The 22921-nt window shown below is 50.8% G+C and overlaps 1 protein-coding gene across 2 annotated transcripts in view; it reads right to left on the bottom strand.

Moving 5' to 3' along the window:
- Window positions 1–22921, bottom strand: part of LOC125462939 (vasoactive intestinal polypeptide receptor 1-like) — an 88252-nt gene that overhangs the window by 8553 nt on the left and 56778 nt on the right. Inside the window, exons 8-12 of one of the 2 annotated variants that reach the window (XM_059642206.1) lie at window positions 22703–22763; window positions 20900–20969; window positions 13696–13787; window positions 6840–6969; window positions 3279–3320 (exon numbers count right to left, since the gene is read on the bottom strand). In XM_059642206.1, coding sequence (XP_059498189.1) covers window positions 3279–3320; window positions 6840–6969; window positions 13696–13787; window positions 20900–20969; window positions 22703–22763 — 395 coding nt within the window. The remainder of the gene's footprint in view (window positions 1–3278; window positions 3321–6839; window positions 6970–13695; window positions 13788–20899; window positions 20970–22702; window positions 22764–22921) is intronic. The other variant, XM_059642213.1, reaches the window with a different exon arrangement.

The following is a 22921-nucleotide window of genomic DNA, read 5'->3' as shown; positions in this document are numbered from 1 at the left end:
ACCCAACCTTGACCCTGAACCTATACCTAACCCTGACTTTAACCCTGAACATCACCATAATACTATTGCAAACCACATTATTTCTCAGGTCAAGGAAACAAGGAGGCTATGAAAAGGACCCTCACCTAAGAGGAGGCATTAGTTTGGATTACCTCAGGAATGAGGATGAATTAGTCCCAGGGAGAAAGAAAGTTGCAAGAGGGGTGTGAGATTCAGAGAGAAAGTGAGAGACATACATGGAAAGGGAAATGGAGACAGAGGAAAGGAGGGATAAGAGAAAATGAAAACAGGGAAAGCAATCCATTCTTCCTGTGAAAAAGAGAGAGAACTAAGGAGACAAATAGTAGTAGGCACATTAGGGCACATTATGACTTCTTCATAAACCACTTGAACATAAGCATGGGCAGCGGGTGTAAAATTGGATGTTAGGTGGAGGCTTATCAGAGGACTCGATGGGCTGAATGGCCTAATTCTGTTTCATATCTTATGGTCTGAACTCCCCATCATTGTTGCTAACCATGCCAACAGTGGGCTGTACATGCAAGTCCACCTGGCTTGGGGTAGGAGTCTGTATGTAGGTATCTTATAGCAGCCCCATGTAAACCCCAGTCACTGAACCCTAAGATGCTACATGTGTGTACACTCCCCCTCTGAAACTGAGTTACACAGAGAGGTAGGAGCAGGACCAGGCCATTTAGCCCCTCAAGCCTGTTTGCCACTCACTATGGTCATGGTTGATCATTAAGCTCAATACCCTGATTCCCTCTTTCCCTCATATCCCTTGATCCCTTTAATAACAGCTATTTCTACCCTTTTCTTGAAAACACAGAATATTTTGGCCTCAACCCCTTTCTGTAGCAGTGAATTCCACAGGCTCACCACTCTCTGGGTGAAGACATTTCTGCTCATTTAGCCCTTATCTTGAAACTATGAGCCCTGGTCTGGGCTCCTCCACCATTGGGAACATCTTTCCCACATCTAACCTGTCGAGCCCAGTTAGAATTCTACAGGTTTCTATGAGATCCAACCACCCCTCTCCCGCCATTGTTCTAAACTCCAGCGAATATAACCCTAATCGACTCAATTTCTCCTCATACGTCAGTCCTTCCATCCCAGAAATCAATTTGTTAATCCTTCACTGCACTCCCTCTATAGCAAGAACATCCTTCCTCAGATAAGGAGACCAAAACTGCACACAATATTCCAGATGTGGCCTCACCATTATTGGCAGTAAGACATCCCTGCTCTAGTACTTGAAACCTCTCGCAATGAAGGCCAATGTACCATTTCCCTTCTTTAGTGCCTGCTGCACCTGCATGCTTACCTTCAGCGACTGGTGCACACACATGTGGACCTCCCCCACCCTCGCACTTGTTCAGCTTTCCCCTCTCTTTATTTATGACCATTCAAATAACTAGCTGCCTTTCCAATTTGCTGCCAAAGTGGATAACCTCCCATTTATCCACAGATATGCGGAACCAAGTAGAGGTTTTTTCAACCAGAGGTTTTAGAGGGCTCACACAAGCCATTTTCCTCTGCATTTTCTGGTCTGACTGTGGGTGAGTTATAATAAAAATCAGAGGGAAAACTCCAAACATGGCCACACCTCTCGATTGCTTCCTGGCCTGTTACTGTCATCAGTTCCTCCACCGTTCACTTGTTCCCCATTACTATTTCTCCAGCCTCATTTCCCAACAGTCCAATGTCCACTCTTGCCTCTCTCTTACTTTTTATGTATCTAAATAAAACCTCTTGCAATCTTCTTTTATGCAATGAGCTGGCTTACCCTCATATTTCATCTTCTCCCCACTTAATGCGTTTTTAGTTGTCCTTCGTGGGCTTTCAAGGGCTTCCCAATCTTCTGGCTTCCATCTAATCTTCACCACATTGCATGCTTTTCCTTTTGCTTTTATGTTCTCCCTGTCAGCTGTAGTGACCTTATCCTCCCCTTAATATACTTCTCCATCCTCAGGATGAATTTCTGCTGTTCCTCCCGTATTACTCCCAGAAACTCATTCCATTGCCGCTCCAGGAATGGCACATTGGCTCGGTGGTTAGCTCCTCACATCTGCCTCACTAACCTGGGTTCAGTTCCACCCTCGGGCAACTGTCTGTGTGGGGTTTGCACATTCTCCCCGTGTCTGTGCGGGTTTCCTCCGGGTGCTCCCACGGCCCAAAGATGTGCAGGTTAGGTGGATTGGCCATGCTAAATTGCCTGTAGTGTTCAGGGAGGTGTACTTTAGGTGGGTTATAGGGGGATGGGTCTAAGTGGGATGCTCCAAGGTTCGGTGTGGACTTGTTGGGCCGAAGGGCCTGATTCCACACTGTAGGGATTCTTTGATAATCTATGATAATCACCATCTTCCCCGGTAGGCTCCCCCTGCCAATTAACTCTGACCAGCTCCTCCCTCATGTCTTTCCAGTTGCCTTTACTCAATTGTAATACCATTACACCTGATTCCAGCTTCTCCCTCGCAAACCGCAGGGTGTATTCTATTATATTATGGTCACTGCCCCCCTAGGGGTCCCTTCACCTGCAGCTCCCTAATCAAATCTGTCTCATTGCACATTACCGTTTCCAGAATTGCTCGTTCCCGAGAGGGTTCTAGCACAAGCTGCTCCAAAAACAACTCATCTCGCAGACATTCCACAAATTCCTTTTCTTAGAACCACTACCAACCTGATCTTCCCAGTCCACCTGCGGAATGTTGAAGACCCCCACGATTACCGTAACAGTGCCTTTCTTACGTGTCCTTTCTATCTCCTGATGTATTTTCTTCCCCCACATCCTGACTCCTGTTTTTGTTTCCCTTTATTTTTAACAGGATGAGGATGTCGCTGACCAAGCAGCATTTATTGCCCATCCCTAATTTCCCAGAGGGCAGTTAAGAGTCAACCACATTGCTGTGGGTCTGGAGTCACATGTAGGCCATACCAGGTAAGGATGGCAGTTTCCGTTCCTAAAGGGCATTAGTGAACCAGGTGGGTTTCCTGCCCAACAATGGTCATCGTTGAACCCTCAATTGTAGATTTTATCGAATCCAAATTCTACCGTCGCGAGATTTGAACCCAGGTCCCCAGATCACAAGCTGAGTTTCCTGAATTAATAATCTAGCAATAATGCCACTAGGCATTAGTGAACCATTTTCCTCTGCTTTCTCCTGCTCCAGCCTTGGATCAATGGTAACAGACTCTGAGGGAAAACTCCGAAAAGTACCCACACCCCTTAATTGTTTCCTGCGTTGTAACTGTTGTCAAGCAATTGAATAGCTCCTTACCTCTCCATTCAGGAAACAGTACAGTAAAGCCACAATAAAGCCCTGTATAAAACAAAAAGATTTTGAATCTGTTAGTTAAAAATGTACAATTCGATTGGAGTTTAAATTTGAATAAAGTGTGTCTGTGCCCAGTCACACTGAAGACCTTGGGAATTAGCAACAGACTGTGATGGTAACAATGAGGTAGGTGTTCTGAGGCAATGCTTCAGATGTAGAATTCAATCTCATATGGAGTAAGGAAGCTGCCAGTCCAATTTCTGGGAACTTCTTCTCCAGCAGCATTGTGGGTCTACCTACAATGCAGCTCACCAACATCTTCTCAAGGGCAACTAGGCTCAGACAATAAATGCTGGCCCACTAGCCTGCAATGTCTATGTTCCATGAACGATTGATCAAACAAAACAGCTGCAGACTAAGTATGTTTTAGACTTACCAGAATGCTGTTGAGATGGATTTTACCAGGGGCTGGTTACCTCCTCCCTCTGCCCTGGCTGCTTTCTCCAAGCTAAAAGCCAATCACATGTTTCCACCGTGAGACTTGGCTATCTGGCAGCAGTAATACTCTGGGAGGGGGGTGGGATAGGGCATCAATAGGACTCACTCTGCCTGGGCCCAGCTCTGTGGTACAAGGAAAGCTAGAATAGACTAGTGGTCACAGCTGGAACCACAAGCAGTCCCAGGCAGAAAAAAACTGGATTGCAGATTTGCTAAATCCAGGGAATTTTGCATGAGTGCTGCTTGGAATGCGCAGTGTGGGCAGACCCAACTTAAGGGACCCACGTGGTGGGAGGTGTGGAGGGATAGCCATGGGCAAGGGAAAGGGGCCCTAGCCCTGGGGCACAGGAAACTCTCACAAAGGAGCTAAGAACATAGAACGTAGACCAGTACAGCACTGTACAAGCCCTTCGGTCCACAATGTTGTGTTGACCTATTATCCTACAAAGATCAATCTACCCTGCATACCCTACATTTTACTATCCTCCATGTGCCTATCCAAGAGTCACTTAGAAGTCTCTAAAGTATCTGACTCTACTCCCACGGCCAGCAATGCATTCCACACGCCCACCACTCTCTGTGTGAAGAACCTACCTCTGTCATCATCCCTGTGCTGTCCTAAAATCACCTTAAAATTATGCCCCCTCATAATAGTTATTTCCGCTCTGGAAGCTGATCTCTTCTTTGTGCCCACCAGATGCCCATGTGAAAAACACCACCTCCTTTTGAACAACCACCCCCCACCCTCCCCCCCCCCCCAACCCTACTGCTTAGTATAATGCCGTGCCAGGAGGGAAATGGCATATAGTTGCTTGCTTTTCGACTACCATAGGCCTAAGGTCACCTGGGCCTGCCTGACTGCTTTCCATCCCACCTCAGTCACATGGGAGCTACGTCCATCATGCAAACCAGCCTTCCTTCCATTGACTCCATCTACACTCCCCACTGCTCCAGGAAAGCAGCCAAAAGACCCCTCCTACCGCAGTTATGCATCTCTTCCATTGGACAGAAGATACAAAAGTTAGAAAACACATACCAACAGATTCAAGAACAGCTTCTTCCTGGTTGTTATCAGACTTATGCTCAGACCTCTCATACATTAGAGCTGATCTTCCTCTGTAGCTGTAACACTATATTCTACAATCTGTTCTGTTACCCTGATACACTTACGTAAGATTCGTCTGGTCAACATACAAAACAATTCTTTTCACTGTATCTTGGTGCATGTGACAATAATAAATCAAATTAAAGATCAGAGGTTGGAAGAGCAGGAGTGGATAGGAAATCATCTTTCCTTTTTCTCCTATTTTTCCCTTTTTATTTTCATTCATGGGACATGGGTATCAACTGGCCAGGCCGGCATTTGTTACCTAACAGGCAGATAAGAGTCAACCACATTGCTGTGGGTCTGGAGTCACATATAGGCCAGGCCAGGTAAGGATGGCAGTTTCCCTTCCCAATCGATTACCTGGGTCTCTGAATTAATAGCCCAAGCAATAATACCACTAGGACATCACCTCCTCTCAAACAACAGGGCAATTTATAACCAGCAACAATGGCATTATGGTCACCACGAGATTGTCCTCTTCATTGCAGTCTCTTTGAAAAGAAAATCAATTCAGTTGCAACATTTGCCATTTGGTGTAACATTCGTGGGACCCAAACCCAACTCCCCCACCCCATAGAACATGGGTCTGAAATAAAGGTAACGTCACATAGTCTGGCTCTCGTTAGAGAGAGAGGCGGTGATTTAGCCTGAGAATCACATCAGGTGAAGGGAGAGATTCTGTGGTTGGGACCTGCATGGTGACCCAGCCAGTATATACATTGAGCCCACACTGTTGGTGACACTCCACATTGCAAAGAAGCCATCCAACAAATTCAGTTCCTAGTCTAGAATACTAGTCCAGTGACACTACTGCCTCCCTTTCACCCATTGTCCATGAAAACATTGTAACATATTGTCAGGGAAAAAAGATCTCATTGACGAACCCATCTCCTGGTAGTTAACAATTATGTCATGGTGATGGTCTAGTGGTGCCGTTACTGGACTGTTATCCAAAGACCCCAATAATCTTCTGGGGATCTGGGTTTGAATCTCACCATGGCAACTGAATTCATTTAAAACAAAAATAAGTCGGAATTTAGAGTTATTTTTCTTTATTCATTCACGGGATGAGGGCGTCACTGGCTAGGTAGCATTTCTTGCCCATTCCTAATTGCCCAGAGGGCAGTTAAGAGTCAAGCACATTGCTGTGGGTCTAGAGTCACACGTAGGCCAGGCCAGGTAAGGATGGCAGTTTTCTTCCCTAGAGGACACTAGTGAACCAGATGGGTATTTCCTGACAATTGGTAATGGAATCACGGTTATCGTTAGAGTCTTTAAATCCAGATATTTATTGAATTCAAATCCCACCATCTGACGTGGCAGGGTTTGAACCCAGGTCCCCAGAATGCTCTCTGGGTCAGTGATAATGGGAACTGCAGATGCTGGAGAATCCAAGATAACAAAGTGTGGAGCTGGATGAACACAGCAGGCCAAGCAACATCTCAGGAGCACAAAAGCTGACGTTTCGGGCCTAGGCCCTTCATCAGAGAGGATCAGCTCTCTGATGAAGGGTCTAGGCCCAAAACGTCAGCTTTTGTGCTCCTGAGATGCTGCTTGGCCTGCTGTGTTCATCCAGCTCCACACTTTGTTATCTTGCTCTCTGGGTCTCTGGGTTAACAGTCCAGTGATATTACCACTAGGCCATTCCCTCCTAATGCGATTGACTCTTAACCACCCCTTGGGCAATTAGGATGGGCAATAAATGAGGGCTTAGCCAGGGGCATCATCATTCTGCAAAAGAATAAGGGCAAAATTTCATAATTTTGTTAGCTATAATTAACAAGGGGTGAGATGTGGACACAGCATTTCAAAGTGTAACTAAAGAGTAAGGATTTCTTGAAATGTGTGTTAGTAAGCTTCACACATTATAAGCCATGCCCTTTGGAAATGGCACTGATGAGCGGCCAGCTTTAGCCTTGTGTAGATGGCAGTGGATGGTGCTGTGGTGCAGGTGGTACCTGAAAAGATCCGATGCCAAGTTCGATTAAGATTCTCAGATCCTCTGCAACGTTATCGGGCAAACACGCGCACACTATATAATGGACGCCGAAGAGTGGGATCAGGAGTAAAGTTGATTTTGTCAGTCTTCTGGAAAGGAAGTTAAGAAGTTTATTTGTTCCAAGACATCTCACCAGCCGTAATAATTCATTTTGACCTTAGTTGTTTGGTAGCACACAACTTGAGTATTGCAGAAGCATAGACATAACTTGTTGAAGTTTTCTCAACACACATTCATCAAGACAATTTGCAAGAATCTCAATGTACGGGGAAAGAGACAGTGAGAACTGCTGATGCTGGAGTCGGGGTCAACACAGTGTTGAGCTGGAGGAACACAGCAGGCCAAGCAGCGTCAGAGGAGCAGGACAGTCGACATTTCTGGTCTGGGCCCTTCATCCACTTTAAGGAAGGAAACTGCCAATCTTACCTGGTCTGGCCTATGTGTGACTCCAGACCCACAGCGATGTGGTAGAGTCTTAACTGCCCTCTGGGCAGTTAGGGATGGGCGATAAATGTTGGCCTGCCCAGCAATGCCTTCATCCCATGAATGAATAAAGGGGGAGTAAATGAGAAGGCATGTTATTAATGTGCAGGTCACCATTCTTTACCAAAAAAAAACACATTTACACACACTGAGACTTTTTAATGTTATAAAATAAGTAAGAGTCATTTTACTATTCAATGTCTTGGGAATTCTAGTCCAGGATTCTCTCAAGGTAAACTTCCAGGTTGAGTCAGTGGTCAGGAAGGCAAATGCACTGTTGACATTTATAGAACATAGGACATAGAACATGGAACATTACACACAGTACAGACCCTTCGGCCCTCGATGTTGTGCCGACCTGTCATACCGATCTCAAGCCCATCTAACCTACACTATTCCATGTCCATATGCTTGTCCAATGACGACTTAAATGTCCCTGAAGTTGGCGACTCTACTACCGTTGCAGGCAAAGCGTTCCATTCCCTTACTACTCTCTGAGTAAAGAAACCACCTCTGACATCTGTTCGATATCTTTCACCCCTCAATTTAAAGCTATGCCCCCTCGTGCTCGCCGTCATTTATTTTGAGAGGACTTGAATATAAAAGCAGGGATGTACTACTGAGGCTTTAAAAGGCCCTGGTCAGGCCACATTTGGAGCATTGTGCGTAGTTTTGGGCCCCATATCTCAGGAAGGATGTACTGGCTCTGGAGCGGGTTCAGAGGAGGTTCACAAGAAAGGTCCCAGGAATGGAAAGCTTCATAAATGAGGAGCATTTGAGGACTCTGGGTCTATACTCATTGGAGTTTAGATGGATGAGGGGAGTTCAAATTGAAACTTTCAGAATATTGAATGGTCTGGACAAAGTGAAAGTTGGGAAGATGCTTCCATTGGTAGGAGAGTCTAGGACCTGAGGGCACAGCCTTACACTAAAGGGAAGACCTTTTAGAATGGAGATAAAGAGAAACTTCTTCAGCCAGAGGGCGGTGAATCTATGGAATTCACTGACACAGAAGGCTGTGGAGGCCAGGTCATTGAGTACATTTAAGACTGAGATAGATAGATTCTTGATTATCAAGAGGATCAAGGGTTACGGGGAGAAAGCAAGAGAGTGGGGTTGAGGAACTTATCAGCCATGACTGAATGGTGGGGCAGACTCGATGGGCTGAATGACCCAATTTCTGCTCCTATGTCTTATGGTCTCATGGGCCATGGCAATGCCCTGACTCATCTGAGACAATGTATCTGATTTGAACAACGCAGTTAATGGCAAATTCTGTCTCTAATATCAGTACCATTTGCCAACCAATCGGCATTCTCTTATAAATTTGGTTTTCTGTTTACTTTGGCATTTCTTGAGCAGTGAAAGGTGGAAGAGTTTGGCAAAATTTGTTTGTCTTCCATTATTTCCAAGTTGCCTTTTTGTGTTCCTTTCTGGGAATTAAGGGCAGAGGCAAATCAGAAACAAAAAGAAACAGGAACGTATCTGTGAGATATCCGCGTGTTCAATCGCTCTCATAGGGTCATAGAGTTGTATGTCCCAGAAACAGACCCTTCAGCCCAACTCATCCATGCTGACCAGATTTCCAAAATAATGATTCTGCTTCCTTACCTGGTCTGGCCTACATGTGACTCCAGATCCACAGGAATGTGGTTCACTCTTAACTGCCCTCTGGGCTATTAGGGATGGGCAATAAATGCTGGTCTATATCGTACTGTCTACATTCCACAAATTAATAAGGAGACAAAATGGCATCCTCTGCTCCCGAATTAGCTGGGAAGGTGTGAGAATTAGCCTCCCCCTTCTCATTTCGTCTATCTCCCGTTCTGAGCCACCTAAGGCCTTCAGTCCATCACCAGCCCTTTAAGTGTTGTCGAAGTGAAAATAGAGGTAGGACTCTTGGCTACAACAATGTGCGACCTGTCTCCTGAGGCCATAACTGGCGGCAACAGAATGGCTAGCAAAATCTTCCTCTGTCCTTGCTTCAACGCCTTTCCCCCCAACCCCCCTGCCACCAAACTCCCTCCTGCTTCCTTCCTCATGGTCCCTGCCCTGCCACTGACCCACCCCCCATAATGAGTCACAGAGCTATCCACTGCTCTTTGCCATCAGGGATTCTGAGAAGGCAACAGAGTCAGGCTCTGAGATAACAAGTTGTGGAGCTGGATGAACACAGCAGGCCAGGCAGCGTCAGAGGAGCACAAAAGCTGACGTTTCGGCCCTAGACCCACTATCTCAGGCTCGGATCTGGCGCTCATCTCTGAGTGGCCGCACTTTGTGATGACATCTCAGTGCCCCTGCACCTGATTACCCAAGAAGCCCACTGTTTCTTTTCAGGGCAGTTAGTGCCTGAAAGTGTATGTGTGCACAGGCAGGTAGGTTCGTGTGTGTGTGTGTGTGTGTGTGTGTGTGTGTGTGTGTGTGTGTGTGTGTGTGTGTGTACCTGTGTGTATGTGTGCACAGGCAGGTATGTTCGTGTGTGTGTGTGTGTGTGTGTGTGTGTGTGTACCTGTGTGTGTGTGTGTGTACCTGTGTGCACGTGTGCACAGGCAGGTATGTTCGCGTGTGTGTGTGTGTGTGTGTGTGTGTGTGTGTGCATGTGTGTGTGTGTGTACCTGTGTGAATGTGTGCACAGGCAGGTATGTTCGTGTGTGTGTGTGTGTGTGTGTGTGTGTGTGTGTGTACCTGTGTGTATGTGTGCACAGGCAGGTATGTTCGTGTGTGTGTGTGTGTGTGTGTGTGTGTGTGTGCATGTGTGTGTGTGTGTACCTGTGTGTATGTGTGCACAGGCAGGTATGTTCGTGTGTGTGTGTGTGTGTGTGTGTGTGTGTGTGTGTGTGTGTGTGCATGTGTGTGTGTGTGTACCTGTGTGTATGTGTGCACAGGCAGGTATGTTCATGTGTGTGTGTGTGTGTGTGTGTGTGTGTGTGTACCTGTGTGTATGTGTGCACAGGCAGGTATGTTCGTGTGTGTGTGTGTGTGTGTGTGTGTGTGTACCTGTGTGTATGTGTGCACAGGCAGGTATGTTCGTGTGTGTGTGTGTGTGTGTGTGTGTGTGTACCTGTGTGTATGTGTGCACAGGCAGGTATGTTCGTGTGTGTGTGTGTGTGTACCTGTGTGTATGTGTGCACAGGCAGGTATGTTCGTGTGTGTGTGTGTGTGTGTACCTGTGTGTATGTGTGCACAGGCAGGTATGTTTGTGTATGTGGGTGACTGTTCCTGTTGTTGTGCTCAGACCTTGCTATTTACAACATATATTAATGGTGTAGTGAAGTTCTGAGGAAGGGTCACTGGACCCAAAATGTTAACTCTGATTTCTCTCCACAGAGGCTGCCAGGCCTGCTGAGCTTTTCCAGCAATTTCTATTTTTGCGTTGTATTTCCAGGTTTGTAGATGACACAAAAGCTGGGTGGGAGGGTGAGCTGTGAACATACAGAAATACCTCAGTGTGATTTGGGCAGGCTCAGCATAAGTGCAAATACATGGCAGATTCATTGGACATGGGTGTCGCTGGCTGGCCCCAGCATTTCTTGCCTGTCCCTAGTTGCCCTTTGAGAAGGTGGGGGTGAGCTGCCTCCTTGAACTGCTGCAGTCCACCTGCTGTGGGTTGACCCACGATGCCCCTACGGTGGGAATTCTGGGATTTTGACCCAGTGACAGTGAAGGAACGGCGATATATTTCCAAGTTGGAATGCTAAGTGTCTTGGAGGGGAACTTGCAGGGGGTGGTGTTCCTATGTATCTGCTGCCCTTGTCCTTCCAGATGGATGTGGTCCTGGGTTTGGAAGGTGCTGTCTGAGGATCTTTGGTGAATTTCTGCAGTGCATCTTGTAGATAGTACACACTGCTGCTACTGAGTGTTGGTGGTGGAGGGAGTGGATGCTTATGGATGCTGTGACAATCAAGGGGAGATGATGGCCTAGTGGTATTATCGCTGGACTGCTAACTCAGAGACCCAGATAATGTTCTGGTGACTTGGGTACAAATCCTGCCATGGCAGATGGTGGAATTTGGATGCAAAAAATATCTGGAATTAGGAATCTAATGATGACCGTGAATCCATTGTTCATTGTTGTGAAAACCCATATGGTTCACTAATGTCCTTGACCATGTCTCTCACATTTCCCGCAACACATCCCTCACACCCCACCCCGCAATAACCGCCCAAAAAGAATCCCCCCGTCCTCACATACCACCCCACCAACCTCCGGATACAACGCATCATCCTCTGACACTTCCGCCATCTACAATCCGACCCCACCACCCAAGACATTTTTCCATCCCCACCCCTGTCTGCTTTCCGGAGAGACCACTCTCTCCGTGACTCCCTTGTCTACGCTCCAGCCCCACCAGCCCAGGCACCTTCCCCTGCAACCACAGGAAGTGCTACACTTGCCCCCACACCTCCTCCCTCACCCCCATCCCAGGCCCCAAGATGACTTTCCATATCAAGCAGATGTTCACCTGCACATCTGCCAATGTGGTATACTGCATCCACTGTACCCGGTGTGGCTTCCTCTACATTGGGGAAAACAAGCGGAGGCTTGGGGACCGCTTTGCAGAACACCTCCGCTTGGTTCGCAATAAACAACTGCACCTCCCAGTTGCGAACCATTTCCACTCCCCCTCCCATTCCTCAGATGACATGTCCATCATGGGCCTCCTGCAGTGCCACAATGATGCCACCCGAAAGTTGCAGGAGCAGCAACTCATATTCCGCCTGGGAACCCTGCAGCCCAATGGTATCAATGTGGACTTCACAAGCTTCAAAATCTCCCCTCCCCCCACTGCATCCCAAAACCAGTCCAGTTCGTCCCCTCCCCCCACTGCATCCCAAAACCAGCCCAGCCTGTCTTCACCTCCCTAACCTGTTCTTCCTCTCACATATCCCCTCCTCCCACCTGAAGCCGCGCCTCCATTTCCTACTTATTAACCTCATCCCACCTCCTTGACCAGTCCATCCTCCCCAGACTAACCTATCCCCTCCCTACCTCCCCACCTATACTCTCCTCTCCACCTACCTTCTTTACTCTCCATCTTCAGTCCGCCTCCCCCTCTCTCCCTATTTATTCCAGAACCCTCTCCCCATCCCCCTCTCTGATGAAGGGTCTAGGCCCGAAACGTCAGCTTTTGTGCTCCTGAGATGCTGCTTGGCCTGCTGTGTTCATCCAGCTCCGCACTTTGTTACCTCCAACATCTGCAGTTCCCAGTATCTCTGGTTCACTAATGTCCTTTGGGAAAGGAAGCTGCCATCCTTACCTGGTCTGACCTACATGTGACTCCTGACCCACAGCAATGTGGTTGACTGTATTGTTGACATTTTACTTGACAATGCATTGCCCCCTGGGCAATAAATGCTGCCTTTGGCATGAATGGTGACGCAATGTGGAGCTGGATGAACACAGCAGGCTAGGCAGCATCAGATGCTTCAGGTCAGGATCCTTCTTCAGAAATGGGGAGTGAGAGGAGGGGTGGGGCTGGGGATGGTGATAGGTGACTGCAGATAGGCAGTGGTGGGGATTGGCGGGATGCGTGGGGCAGGTAGATGGGACAGAAGATGGAGAGGCCGGGTCATGTCAAGTAGGTGGGAATGAGAGGGAGAGTTGTTCATGGGATGAGGCTGAGGGTGGGGAGAGCTAAAAACTGGTGAATTCTATGTTAAGGCAATTGGGCTGTAGGGTCTCAAGGAAGAATATAGTTTTCATTTGGCATCATTGTGATTCTGGAGGAGACTGATAGCTTAAACATGGAATTCACCAGTTTCAAAATCTCCCCACCCCTCTGGCTACATCCCATGATCCACCCTCCCTCTGATCCCCGCCTCCTTGGCCCGACACAGCATCTCCATCTTCTCTGCCACCTATCTGCTCCTCCCACCTCACTAACCACTCCCTACCTGCACTCCCATATCATCATCACCCCTCTCTCTATTTATTTCTGAGCCCCCTTTCCCCTCCCCCATTCCGGAAGAAGGGTCCAGACCCGAAACATCAGCTTTCCTGCTCCTCTGATGCTGCCTGGCCTGTTGTGTTCATCCAGTTCTACACTGTGTTATCTATGAGCCCGGCATCTGAAGTATTCCCAGCGCCTGACCTGCTGTTGCATTTATATGTGCGAGTCTGGATCAGTTTCACATCAATGTCTAACGTAATGCCAGGCATTATTTTACCAGGAGGGAGCGGTTTCTAAAAGAGCCTGATATATTTATGCAGGAAACATAATGAAACCATCATGAAGGAGGATCTACATTCATCCTTCTCTCAGCTGTATTAGCCCCAATACACAGGGTTCTTGCTGAAGGAGATTTCCAATCCTGTTCTGCGTGGTACTTACACAAAATGGGTGGAAGAGTTTCCTCCGACATCAGGTGATCTCAGTTTCTGCACAAGAATACGGATGATGTTCAGGAATATCAGGAAGTTGATCTGAAGTAACAACAAACAGAGCAATGTCATCATTCAGACCCCCTTGTCTTTACAGATGTGGAGGTGCCCATGTTGGACCGCGGTGGACAGGGACAGAACGCACACCACACCAGGTTGTAGTCCTAATCTGAAATCGCAGACTTTCGGAACACTGCTCTTTAGCCAGATGACGTTCCCCATTTTATGTTCTTGCTTGGGAGAACCTTGCGTTGGGAGGCACAAAACAAATGTACAAACCATTCAGGAGACCACAAATCTCTGCCAGAATGTGTTAATTCAATGACGCTGCGGTCCTCCAGGCTTGGGGGGGCAGATGGGCAGGGAATAGTTGTTAATGGGGACTGTTAGTGATTAACAACAGGGGTTGTGTAGTGGCAGGCTATGTGATAACAAGGCCTGGTGTGTGGGGTGGGGGGCTTGAACATGGGATAGTTCAGGCCCTGAAATTATTGAACTCAATATTGAGTCCAGACAGCTGCAGGGTCCCCAAGCGGAAAATGAGGTGTTGTTCCTCCAGCTTGCACTGAGCCGGAGACAGAGATGTTGACCAGGGAGCAGGGTGGTGCATTGAAGTGTCATTGCCCAAGACACGAGGCCTTGCTATCACAGCCTGCCACTACACACTACCTCTTGTTAGCCAACAACAGTTTCTATTAGCAGCTTCTCACCCTCTTCGCCAGATCGTTATCCATTACCTTGTCTACTCAACCGCTCTTCTGTCTCTTTGGGCTCTATCCACACCAATTGCTTACTCCTTACCCAATCCCCCCACTATATTTTCTGCATGCAAACGAACGTCAGTTCTGCAGAAGGGTCACGGGCCTGAAATGTTAACTCTGACTATTTTTTCTTCACAGATGCTGCCAGGCCTGCTGAGCTTTTCCAGCGACTTCTGGTTTTGTGATAGCAAAGTGTGGAGCTGGATGAACACAGCAGGCCAAGCAGCATCTCAGGAGCTCAAAAGCTGACGTTTCGGGCCGAGACCCTTCATCAGAGATCTCTGATGAAGGGTCTAGGCCCGAAACTTCAGCTTTTGTGCTCCTCAGATGTTGCTTGGCCTGCTGTGTTCATCCAGCTCCACACTTTGTTATCTTGGATTCTACAGCATCTGCAGTTCCCATTATCACTTCTGGTTTTGTGCCTGATTCACAGCATCTGCAGTTCTTTCGGTTGACCATTCAGATAATAATCTACCCTTCTGTTTTTGCGAGCATAGTGGATAACCTCACATTTATCCACTTTATATTGCATTACCAAGCATGTGCTTGCTGACCAAGTCACTCTGCAGCCTTGTAACATCTTCCTCACAGCACACACAGCTCGATCTAGATCTTTGCCAAGAACTCCGAATGAGTTTTTCCTTAAGCTGCACATTATCTGCCCACAAAAATTAATTGAAATCGGACCAAGAATTTTGTTTACAGCCAGGCTAAAGTCACAAGCTGACAAACAAAATATAAACTATTACTTACTGTCGAGGGAGTGTCACTGGACGCAAAGCCATTAACTCTGATTTATCTCCACACACGTTGCAGACCTGCCGAGCTTTTCCAGCAAGTTTTGCTTTAGATTGTAAAACATTAGCCTCTACCACTTCTAGTGGTAAAAGTCACAGTTAGTATTTGGTTCATTCATCCAGTGGGGTAGGGGCTCACACAGAGTAGGGACGGTCAGTGGGGTAGGGGCGCATACAGAGCTGGGACGGTCAGTGGGGTAGGGGCTCACACGGAGTGGGGACGTTCAGTGGGGTAGGGGCTCACACGGAGCAGGGATGGACAGTGGGGTAGGGGCTCGCACAGAGCGGGGAAGGTCAGTGGGGTAGGGGCTCACACAGAGTGGGGACGGTCAGTGGGGTAGGGGCTCACACAGAGTGGGGACGGTCAGTGGGGTAGAGGCTCACACGGAGTGGGGAGGGTCAGTGGGGTAGGGGCTCACACGGAGTGGGGACGGTGAGTCGGCTGGGGGCTCACACGGAGTGGGGACGGTCAGTGGGGTAGGGGCTCACACAGAGCGGGGACGGTCAGTGGTGTAGGGGCTCACACGGAATGGGGACGGTCAGTGGTGTAGGGGCTCACACAGAGCGGGGACGCTCAGTGGGGTGGGGGCTCACACAGAGTGGGGACGATCAGTGGGGTGGGGGCTTACACAGAGTGGGGACGGTCAGTGGGCTGGGGACTCACACAGAGCGGGGACGGTCAGTGGGGTAGGGGCTCACACAGAACGGGGACGGTCAGTGGGCTGGGGGCTCACAGAGAGCGGGGACGCTCAGTGGGGTGGGGGCTCACACAGAGAGGGGACGGTCAGTGTGGTAGGGGCTCGCACAGAGTGGGGACGGTCAGTGGGGTAGGGGCTTACACAATGTGGGGACGGTCAGTGTGTTGGGGGCTCACACAGAGCGGGGATGGTCAGTGGGGTAGGGGCTGCCACGGAGTGGGGACGGTCAGTGGGGTAGGGGCTCACATGGAGTGGGGACGGTCAGTGGGCTGTGGGCTCACACAAAGTGGGGACGGTCAGTGGGGTAGGGGCTCACACAGAGCGGGGACGGTCAGTGGGGTAGGGGCTCACATGGAGTGGGGACGGTCAGTGAGGTAGGGGCTCACACGGAGTGGGGACGATCAGTGGGGTGGGGGCTCACAAAGAGTGGGAACGGTCATTGGGGTAGGGGGCTCACACGGAGTGGGGACAGCCAGTGGGGTAGGGGCTCAAACGGAGTGGGGACGGTCAGTGAGGTAGGGGCTCACACGGAGTGGGGACGGTCAGTGGGGTAGGGTCTCACACAGAGTGGGGACGGTCAGTGGGGGAGGGGCTCACACATAGCGGGGACGGTTAGTGGGGGAGGGGCTCACACAGATCGGGGACGGTCAGTGGCGTAGGGGCTCACACAGATCGGGGACGGTCAGTGGGGTAGGGGCTCACACAAAGTGGGGACGGTCAGTGGGGTAGGGGCTCACATGGAGTGGGGACGGTGAGTCGGCTGGGGGCTCACACGGAGTGGGGATGGTCAGTGGGTTAGAGACTCACACAGTGAGGGGACGGTCAGTGACGTAGGGACTCACACGGAGTGGGGACGGTCAGTGGGGTAGGGGCTCACATGGAGTGGGGACGGTCAGTGGGGTAGGGACTCACACGGAGTGGGGACAGTCATTGGGGTAGGGGCTCAAACGGAGTGGGGACGGTCAGTGGGTTAGGGGCTCACACAATGTGGGGACGGTCAGTGGGGTAGGGGCACACACGGAGCGGGGACAGTCATTGGGGTAGGGGCTCACACGGAGTGGGGATGATCAGTGGGGTAGGGTCGCACACAGAGTGGGGACGGTCAGTGGGGGAGGGGCTCACACATAGCGGGGACGGTCAGTGGGGTAGGGGCACACACGGAGCGGGGACAGTCATTGGGGTAGGGGCTCACACGGAGTGGGGACGGCCAGTGGGGTAGGGGCTGACACAGAGCGGGGACGGTCAGTGGGGTGGGGGCTCACACAATGTGGGGACGGTCAGTGAGGTAGGGGCTCACACAGAGCGGGGACGATCAGTGGGGTGGGGGCTTACACAGAGTGGGGACGGTCAGTGGGCTGGGGACTCACACAGAGCGGGGACGGTCAGTGGGCTGGGGGCTCACAGAGAGCGGGGACGCTCAGTGGGGTGGGGGCTCACACAGAGAGGGGACGGTCAGTGGGGTAGGGGCTCACACGGAAAGGGGACGGTCAGTGTGGTAGGGGCTCACAGAGAGCGGGGACGGTCAGTGGGCTTGGGTCTCACACAGAGCGGGGACGGTCAGTGAGGTAGGGGCTGACACGGAGTGGGGACGGTCAGTGGGGTAGGGGCTCACATGGAGTGGGGACGGTCAGTGGGATAGGGGCTCACACGGAGTGGGGACAGTCATTGGGGTAGGGGCTCACACAGAGCGGGGACGGTCAGTGGGGTAGGGGCTCACATGGAGTGGGGACGGTCAGTGGGGTAGGGGCTCACACAATGTGGGGACGGTCAGTGAGGTAGGGGCTCACACGGAGTGGGGACGATCAGTGGGGTAGGGGCTCACACAGAGCGGGGACGGTCAGTGAGGTAGGGGCTCACACGGAGCGGGGACGGTCAGTGGGGTAGGGACTCACACGGAGTCGGGACGGTCAATGGGCTGTGGGCTCACACAGAGTGGGGACGGTCAGTGGGGTAGGGGGCTCACAAGGAGTGGGGACGGCCAGTGGGTTTGGGGCTCACACAATGTGGGGACGGTCAGTGAGGTAGGGTCTCACACAGAGCGGGGACGGTCAGTGGGGTAGGGGGCTCACACGGAGTGGGGACGGTCAGTGGGGTAGGGGGCTCACACAGAGTGGGGACGGTCAGTGGGGTAGGGGGCTCACACAGAGTGGGGACGGTCAGTGGGGTGGGGGCTCACACAGAGTGGGGACAGTCAGTGGGGTAGGGGGCTCACACAGAGCGGGGACGGTCAGTGGGGTAGGGGGCTCACACAGAGCGGGGACGGTCAGTGGGGTGGGGGCTCACACAGAGTGGGGATGGTCAGTGGGGTAGGGGGCTCACACAGAGTGGGGACGGTCAGTGGGGTAGGGGGCTCACACAGAGCGGGGACGGTCAGTGGGGTGGGGGCTCACACAGAGTGGGGACGGTCAGTGGGGTAGGGGGCTCACACGGAGTGGGGACGATCAGTGGGGTGGGGGCTCACACAGAGCGGGGACGGTCAGTGGGGTGGGGGCTCACACAGAGCGGGGACGGTCAGTGGGGTAGGGGCTCAGACAGAACAGGGACGATCAGTGGGGCGGGGGCTCACACAGAGTGGGGACTGTCAGTGGGGTAGGGGCTCACAGAGAGCGGGGACGGTCAGTGGGGTAGGGGCTCACACAGAGCGGGGACGATCAGTGGGGTAGGGACTCACACGGAGTGGGAACGGCCAGTGGGGTAGGGGCTCACACAGAGTGGGGACCGTCAGTGGGGTAGCGGCTCACACAGAACGGGGACGGTCAGTGGGGTAGGGGCTCACAGAGAGCGGGGACTGTCAGTGGGGTAGGGGCTCACACGGACGGGGACTGTCATTGGGGTTGGGGGCTCACACGGAGTGGGGACGGCCAGTGGGGTAGGGTCTCAGAGCGGGGACGGACAGTGTGTTGGGGGCTCAGACGGAGCGGAGACGGTCAGTGGGGTAGGTGTTGACATGGACTGGGGACGGTCAGTGGGGTAGGGGCTCGCACAGATTGGGGACAGTCATTGGGGTAGCGGCTCACATGGAGTGGGGACGGTGAGTGGGGTGGGGGCTCACCTGGAGCGGGGACGATCAGTGGGGTGGGGGCTCACCCGGAACGGGGACGGTCAGTGAGGCGGGGGCTCACACGGACTGGGGATGGTCAGTGGGGTTGGGGGCTCACATGGAGCGGGGACGGTCAGTGGGGTAGGGGCTCACACGGAGCTGTGACGGTCAGTGGGGTAGGGCTCACACAGAGTGGGGACGATCAGTGGGCTGGGGGCTCACACGGAGCGGGGACGATCAGTGGGCTGGGGGCTCACACGGAGCGGGGACGATCAGTGGGGTAGGGGCTCACACGGAGTGGGGACGGTCAGTGGGGTAGGGGATCACACGGAGTGGGGACGGTCAGTGGGGTAGGGGCTCACACGGAGTGGGGACGATCAGTGGGCTGGGGGCTCACACGGAGTGGGGACGGTCAGTGGGGTAGGGGCTCACACGGAGCGGGGACGATCAGTGGGCTGGGGGCTCACACGGAGTGGGGACGGTCAGTGGGGTAGGGGCTCACACGGAGTGGGGACGGTCAGTGGGGTAGGGGCTCACACGGAGCTGTGACGGTCAGTGGGGTAGGGCTCACACAGAGCGGGGACGATCAGTGGGCTGGGGGCTCACACGGAGCGGGGACGATCAGTGGGCTGGGGGCTCACACTGAGCGGGGACGATCAGTGGGGTAGGGGCTCACACGGAGTGGGGACGGTCAGTGGGGTAGGGGATCACACGGAGTGGGGACGGTCAGTGGGGTAGGGGCTCACACGGAGCGGGGACGATCAGTGGGCTGGGGGCTCACACGGAGTGGGGACGGTCAGTGGGGTAGGGGCTCACACGGAGTGGGGACGGTCAGTGGGGTAGGGGCTCACACGGAGTGGGGACGGTCAGTGGGATAGGGGCTCACACGGAGCGGGGACGGTCAGTGGGTTAGGGGCTCACACGGAGTGGGGACGGTCAGTGGGGTAGGGGGCTCAAGCGTAGCGGGAAGGTGTTGGGCTGGGGTCCCGTATGGGTGGTCTGCAACCTGCGAGCATGGTCAGGCCACATGTGGAAGCCTCTGTGCAGTCCGACTGCCCAGGCCTTTATAGAAAGACAAGTAATGCTTCTCTTTTTAACTTTATCTCTCGTTTTTCTCACTTACACTATGAATAACTGTAAGTTTTGAAGCATTATTTTATACTTTTATTTCCTTTATTTCTTTATTTTGTCCCTAAGTCCAGCACCTGGGTATTTTGTTCCTAAGATGGTGCGAGGTATGGTGAAGCTGCACACTTTTTTCTGTCCTCCTGCTTGAGTAGATGTGACAATAAAGAAGATTCTCTGCTATTCTATTCTCCAGTGAGCCTGGAGTATTTTTAATGCACTTTAAATTATTCTGTTCTTTAACCTCACCTTCTGAGGACAAACTCGATGCTGCGTTTGAGGGAAGTGCTGTGCTGCTGTAAGCAGCAACTTTCAGACAAGATGTTCAACCAAAGCCTTGTCTGTTCTCTTAAATGGGAGTGAATGATCCTCGGGGCATTACTTGAAGACCTTGCTGAATTCTTGCTGGAATCCTGGCCAGAAGCTATTCCCTCAACCAATACCATCAGAACAGATCGTCCGAAAGGAGGCACGACTGTTTGATTGAAAACGTGGGTGGCCTCCTTTGGACATTCTCCTCCTTGCCGAAAGAACCGCAACTACTTGTATAAATTCGCTGGCATTTCCCTCATTGCAACAACGACGATGTCTAAACCCTGACTTTCCTGCTGAGGGCTGGTGCACCAGAAGGGCTTTGCAGCACTGCGTTGGAGTGTCAGCCTAAATTTAATTAATATGCTAATTTGATTTGGCCTCTGTTTATTCCATTGAAGATGCCATTGGTTTTACTTACCAGGACTGCGAGGAGAATGGCGCCTCTTATAATCCACCAGATGTATTTGTTTTCATTGCCATCCCAACATCTAGCAGAGAATCAATCAGTTAAGATTATATAAACTATAATCAGGCTCTTCCACAACAGATTACTGTCACTGTTCAAAGCTATTTTACATCATTGACATGCCGGCGCACTGTTTCAGCAATTCGCATTTAAACTGAGTTCAATTTTATCCTCTATATTGTCCAGAAAAAGGGCTCTTACGAGTTTGCATTTTCAGGAGATGCTGGGACTGTTTTCCCCTGGGAGCGTCGGGGGCTGAGGGGTGACCTTGCAGAGGTTTATAAAACGATGAGGGGCATGGATAGGGTGAATACCCAATGTCTTTCTTTTTCCATAGGGTTAGCGGAGTTTAAAACTAGAGGGGCATAGGTTTAAGGTGAGAAGGGGAAAGATTTAATGGGGATCTGAGGGGCAACTTTGTCACACGGGGGGTGGTGTGTGTATGGAATGAGCTGCCAGAGGAAGCGGTGGAGGCTGGTACAGTTACAACATTTAGAAGGCATCTGGATGGGTACATGGATAGGAAGGGTTTAGAGGGATATGGACCAAATGCTGGTAAATGGGACGAGAGTAGTTCAGGGAACATGATAGACATGGATGAGTTGGACCAAAGGGTCTGTTTCCATGGTGTATGACTATGACTTTATGGTAGTGTCCCCTCCTCTGAGCTAGAAGGTGTGGCTTCAGGCCCCATATATCCCAGACTTGTGTCAATATGTGCCTGATTAAAATCTGGTTAAAAACACCCCTTGGCATGATGGTCGGATTACCACTGAATGTTGGTTAGCTCAGTTGATTGGACGGCTGACTTACAATGCAGAATGACATTTACAACACAGCTTCAATTCTCACACCAGCTGAAGATCACATGGAGATCAAGCCTTCTCAAGCTCTCCCCTCGCCTGAGGTGTGGTGACCCTCAAGTTAAACTATCACTGGTCATCTCGCTCTCGCTCTCTCTCTCTCTCTCTCTCTCTCTCTCTCTCTCTCTAATGAAAGAGCAGCCTATGGTTTGGGGAGTCTATAGTGATAGAGGAAGTTGCCATTTAGGACTGAGGCCAAGAGGAAATTTGTTTAGTCAGAGAGTGATGAGCCTGTGGAATTCTCTACCATGGAAAGCCTATTACAAAACATAATCCTCAGGGTCCAAAGGGATCAAATGCAGAAAGTAGGGCCAGGGCATTGAGTTGGATAACCAGCCCTGATCATAGAACATAGAACAGTACAGCACAATACAGGCCCTTCAGCCCACAATGTTGTGCCAACCTATTTTCCTACTAAGATCAATTTACCCTGCATACCCTACATTTTACTATCCTCCATGTACCTATCGAAGGGTCGCTTAAAAGTCTCTAAAGTATCTGACTCCACGCCCACGGCCGGCAGCACATTCCACACACCCACCACTCTCTGTATGAGGAACCTACCTCTGACATCTCCCCTATACCCTCCTCCAATCACCTTAAAATTATGCCCCCTCATTATAGTCATTTCCACCCTGGGAAAAGGTCTCTGACTATCCAGTCTATCGATGCCTCTCATCATCTTGTAAACCTCTATCAAGTCACCTCTCATCCTTCTTTGCTCCAATGAGAAAAGGCCTAGCTCCCTCAACCTTTCCTCATAAGACCCGCCCTCCAGTCCAGGCAGCTTCCTGGTAAATCATATCAGGGGAGTGGCCCACTCCTGCTCCTTTTTACTACATTTCTACTCACGACCCATTCACGTAGAGTTAAAGTCATGATTCTGACTTACCCTATATTTTCCATGTTCAGCTTCACAACGATCCAGATCACAACTAAAATGGTTGGGGCTCCTAAGCGAGGTGGAAGGCAACATTGTTTAGAAGTCAGCAATCCAAATGCTCTGAGGCATTAATTAACATGTTAATTATTCTTCTTATACTGCTGAAAATGTAGCAAATATTCAAACTCAATCTCCATTTTTGAACAACAGCATTGATATCAACCAGTA

The sequence above is a fragment of the Stegostoma tigrinum genome, chromosome 2 (genome assembly GCF_030684315.1).
Source record: "Stegostoma tigrinum isolate sSteTig4 chromosome 2, sSteTig4.hap1, whole genome shotgun sequence".
In the NCBI taxonomy this organism is placed as follows: Eukaryota; Metazoa; Chordata; class Chondrichthyes; order Orectolobiformes; family Stegostomatidae; genus Stegostoma; species Stegostoma tigrinum.
Note: the sequence above shows the minus strand (reverse complement) of the source record. Positions and strands in the feature narration are given on the sequence as shown.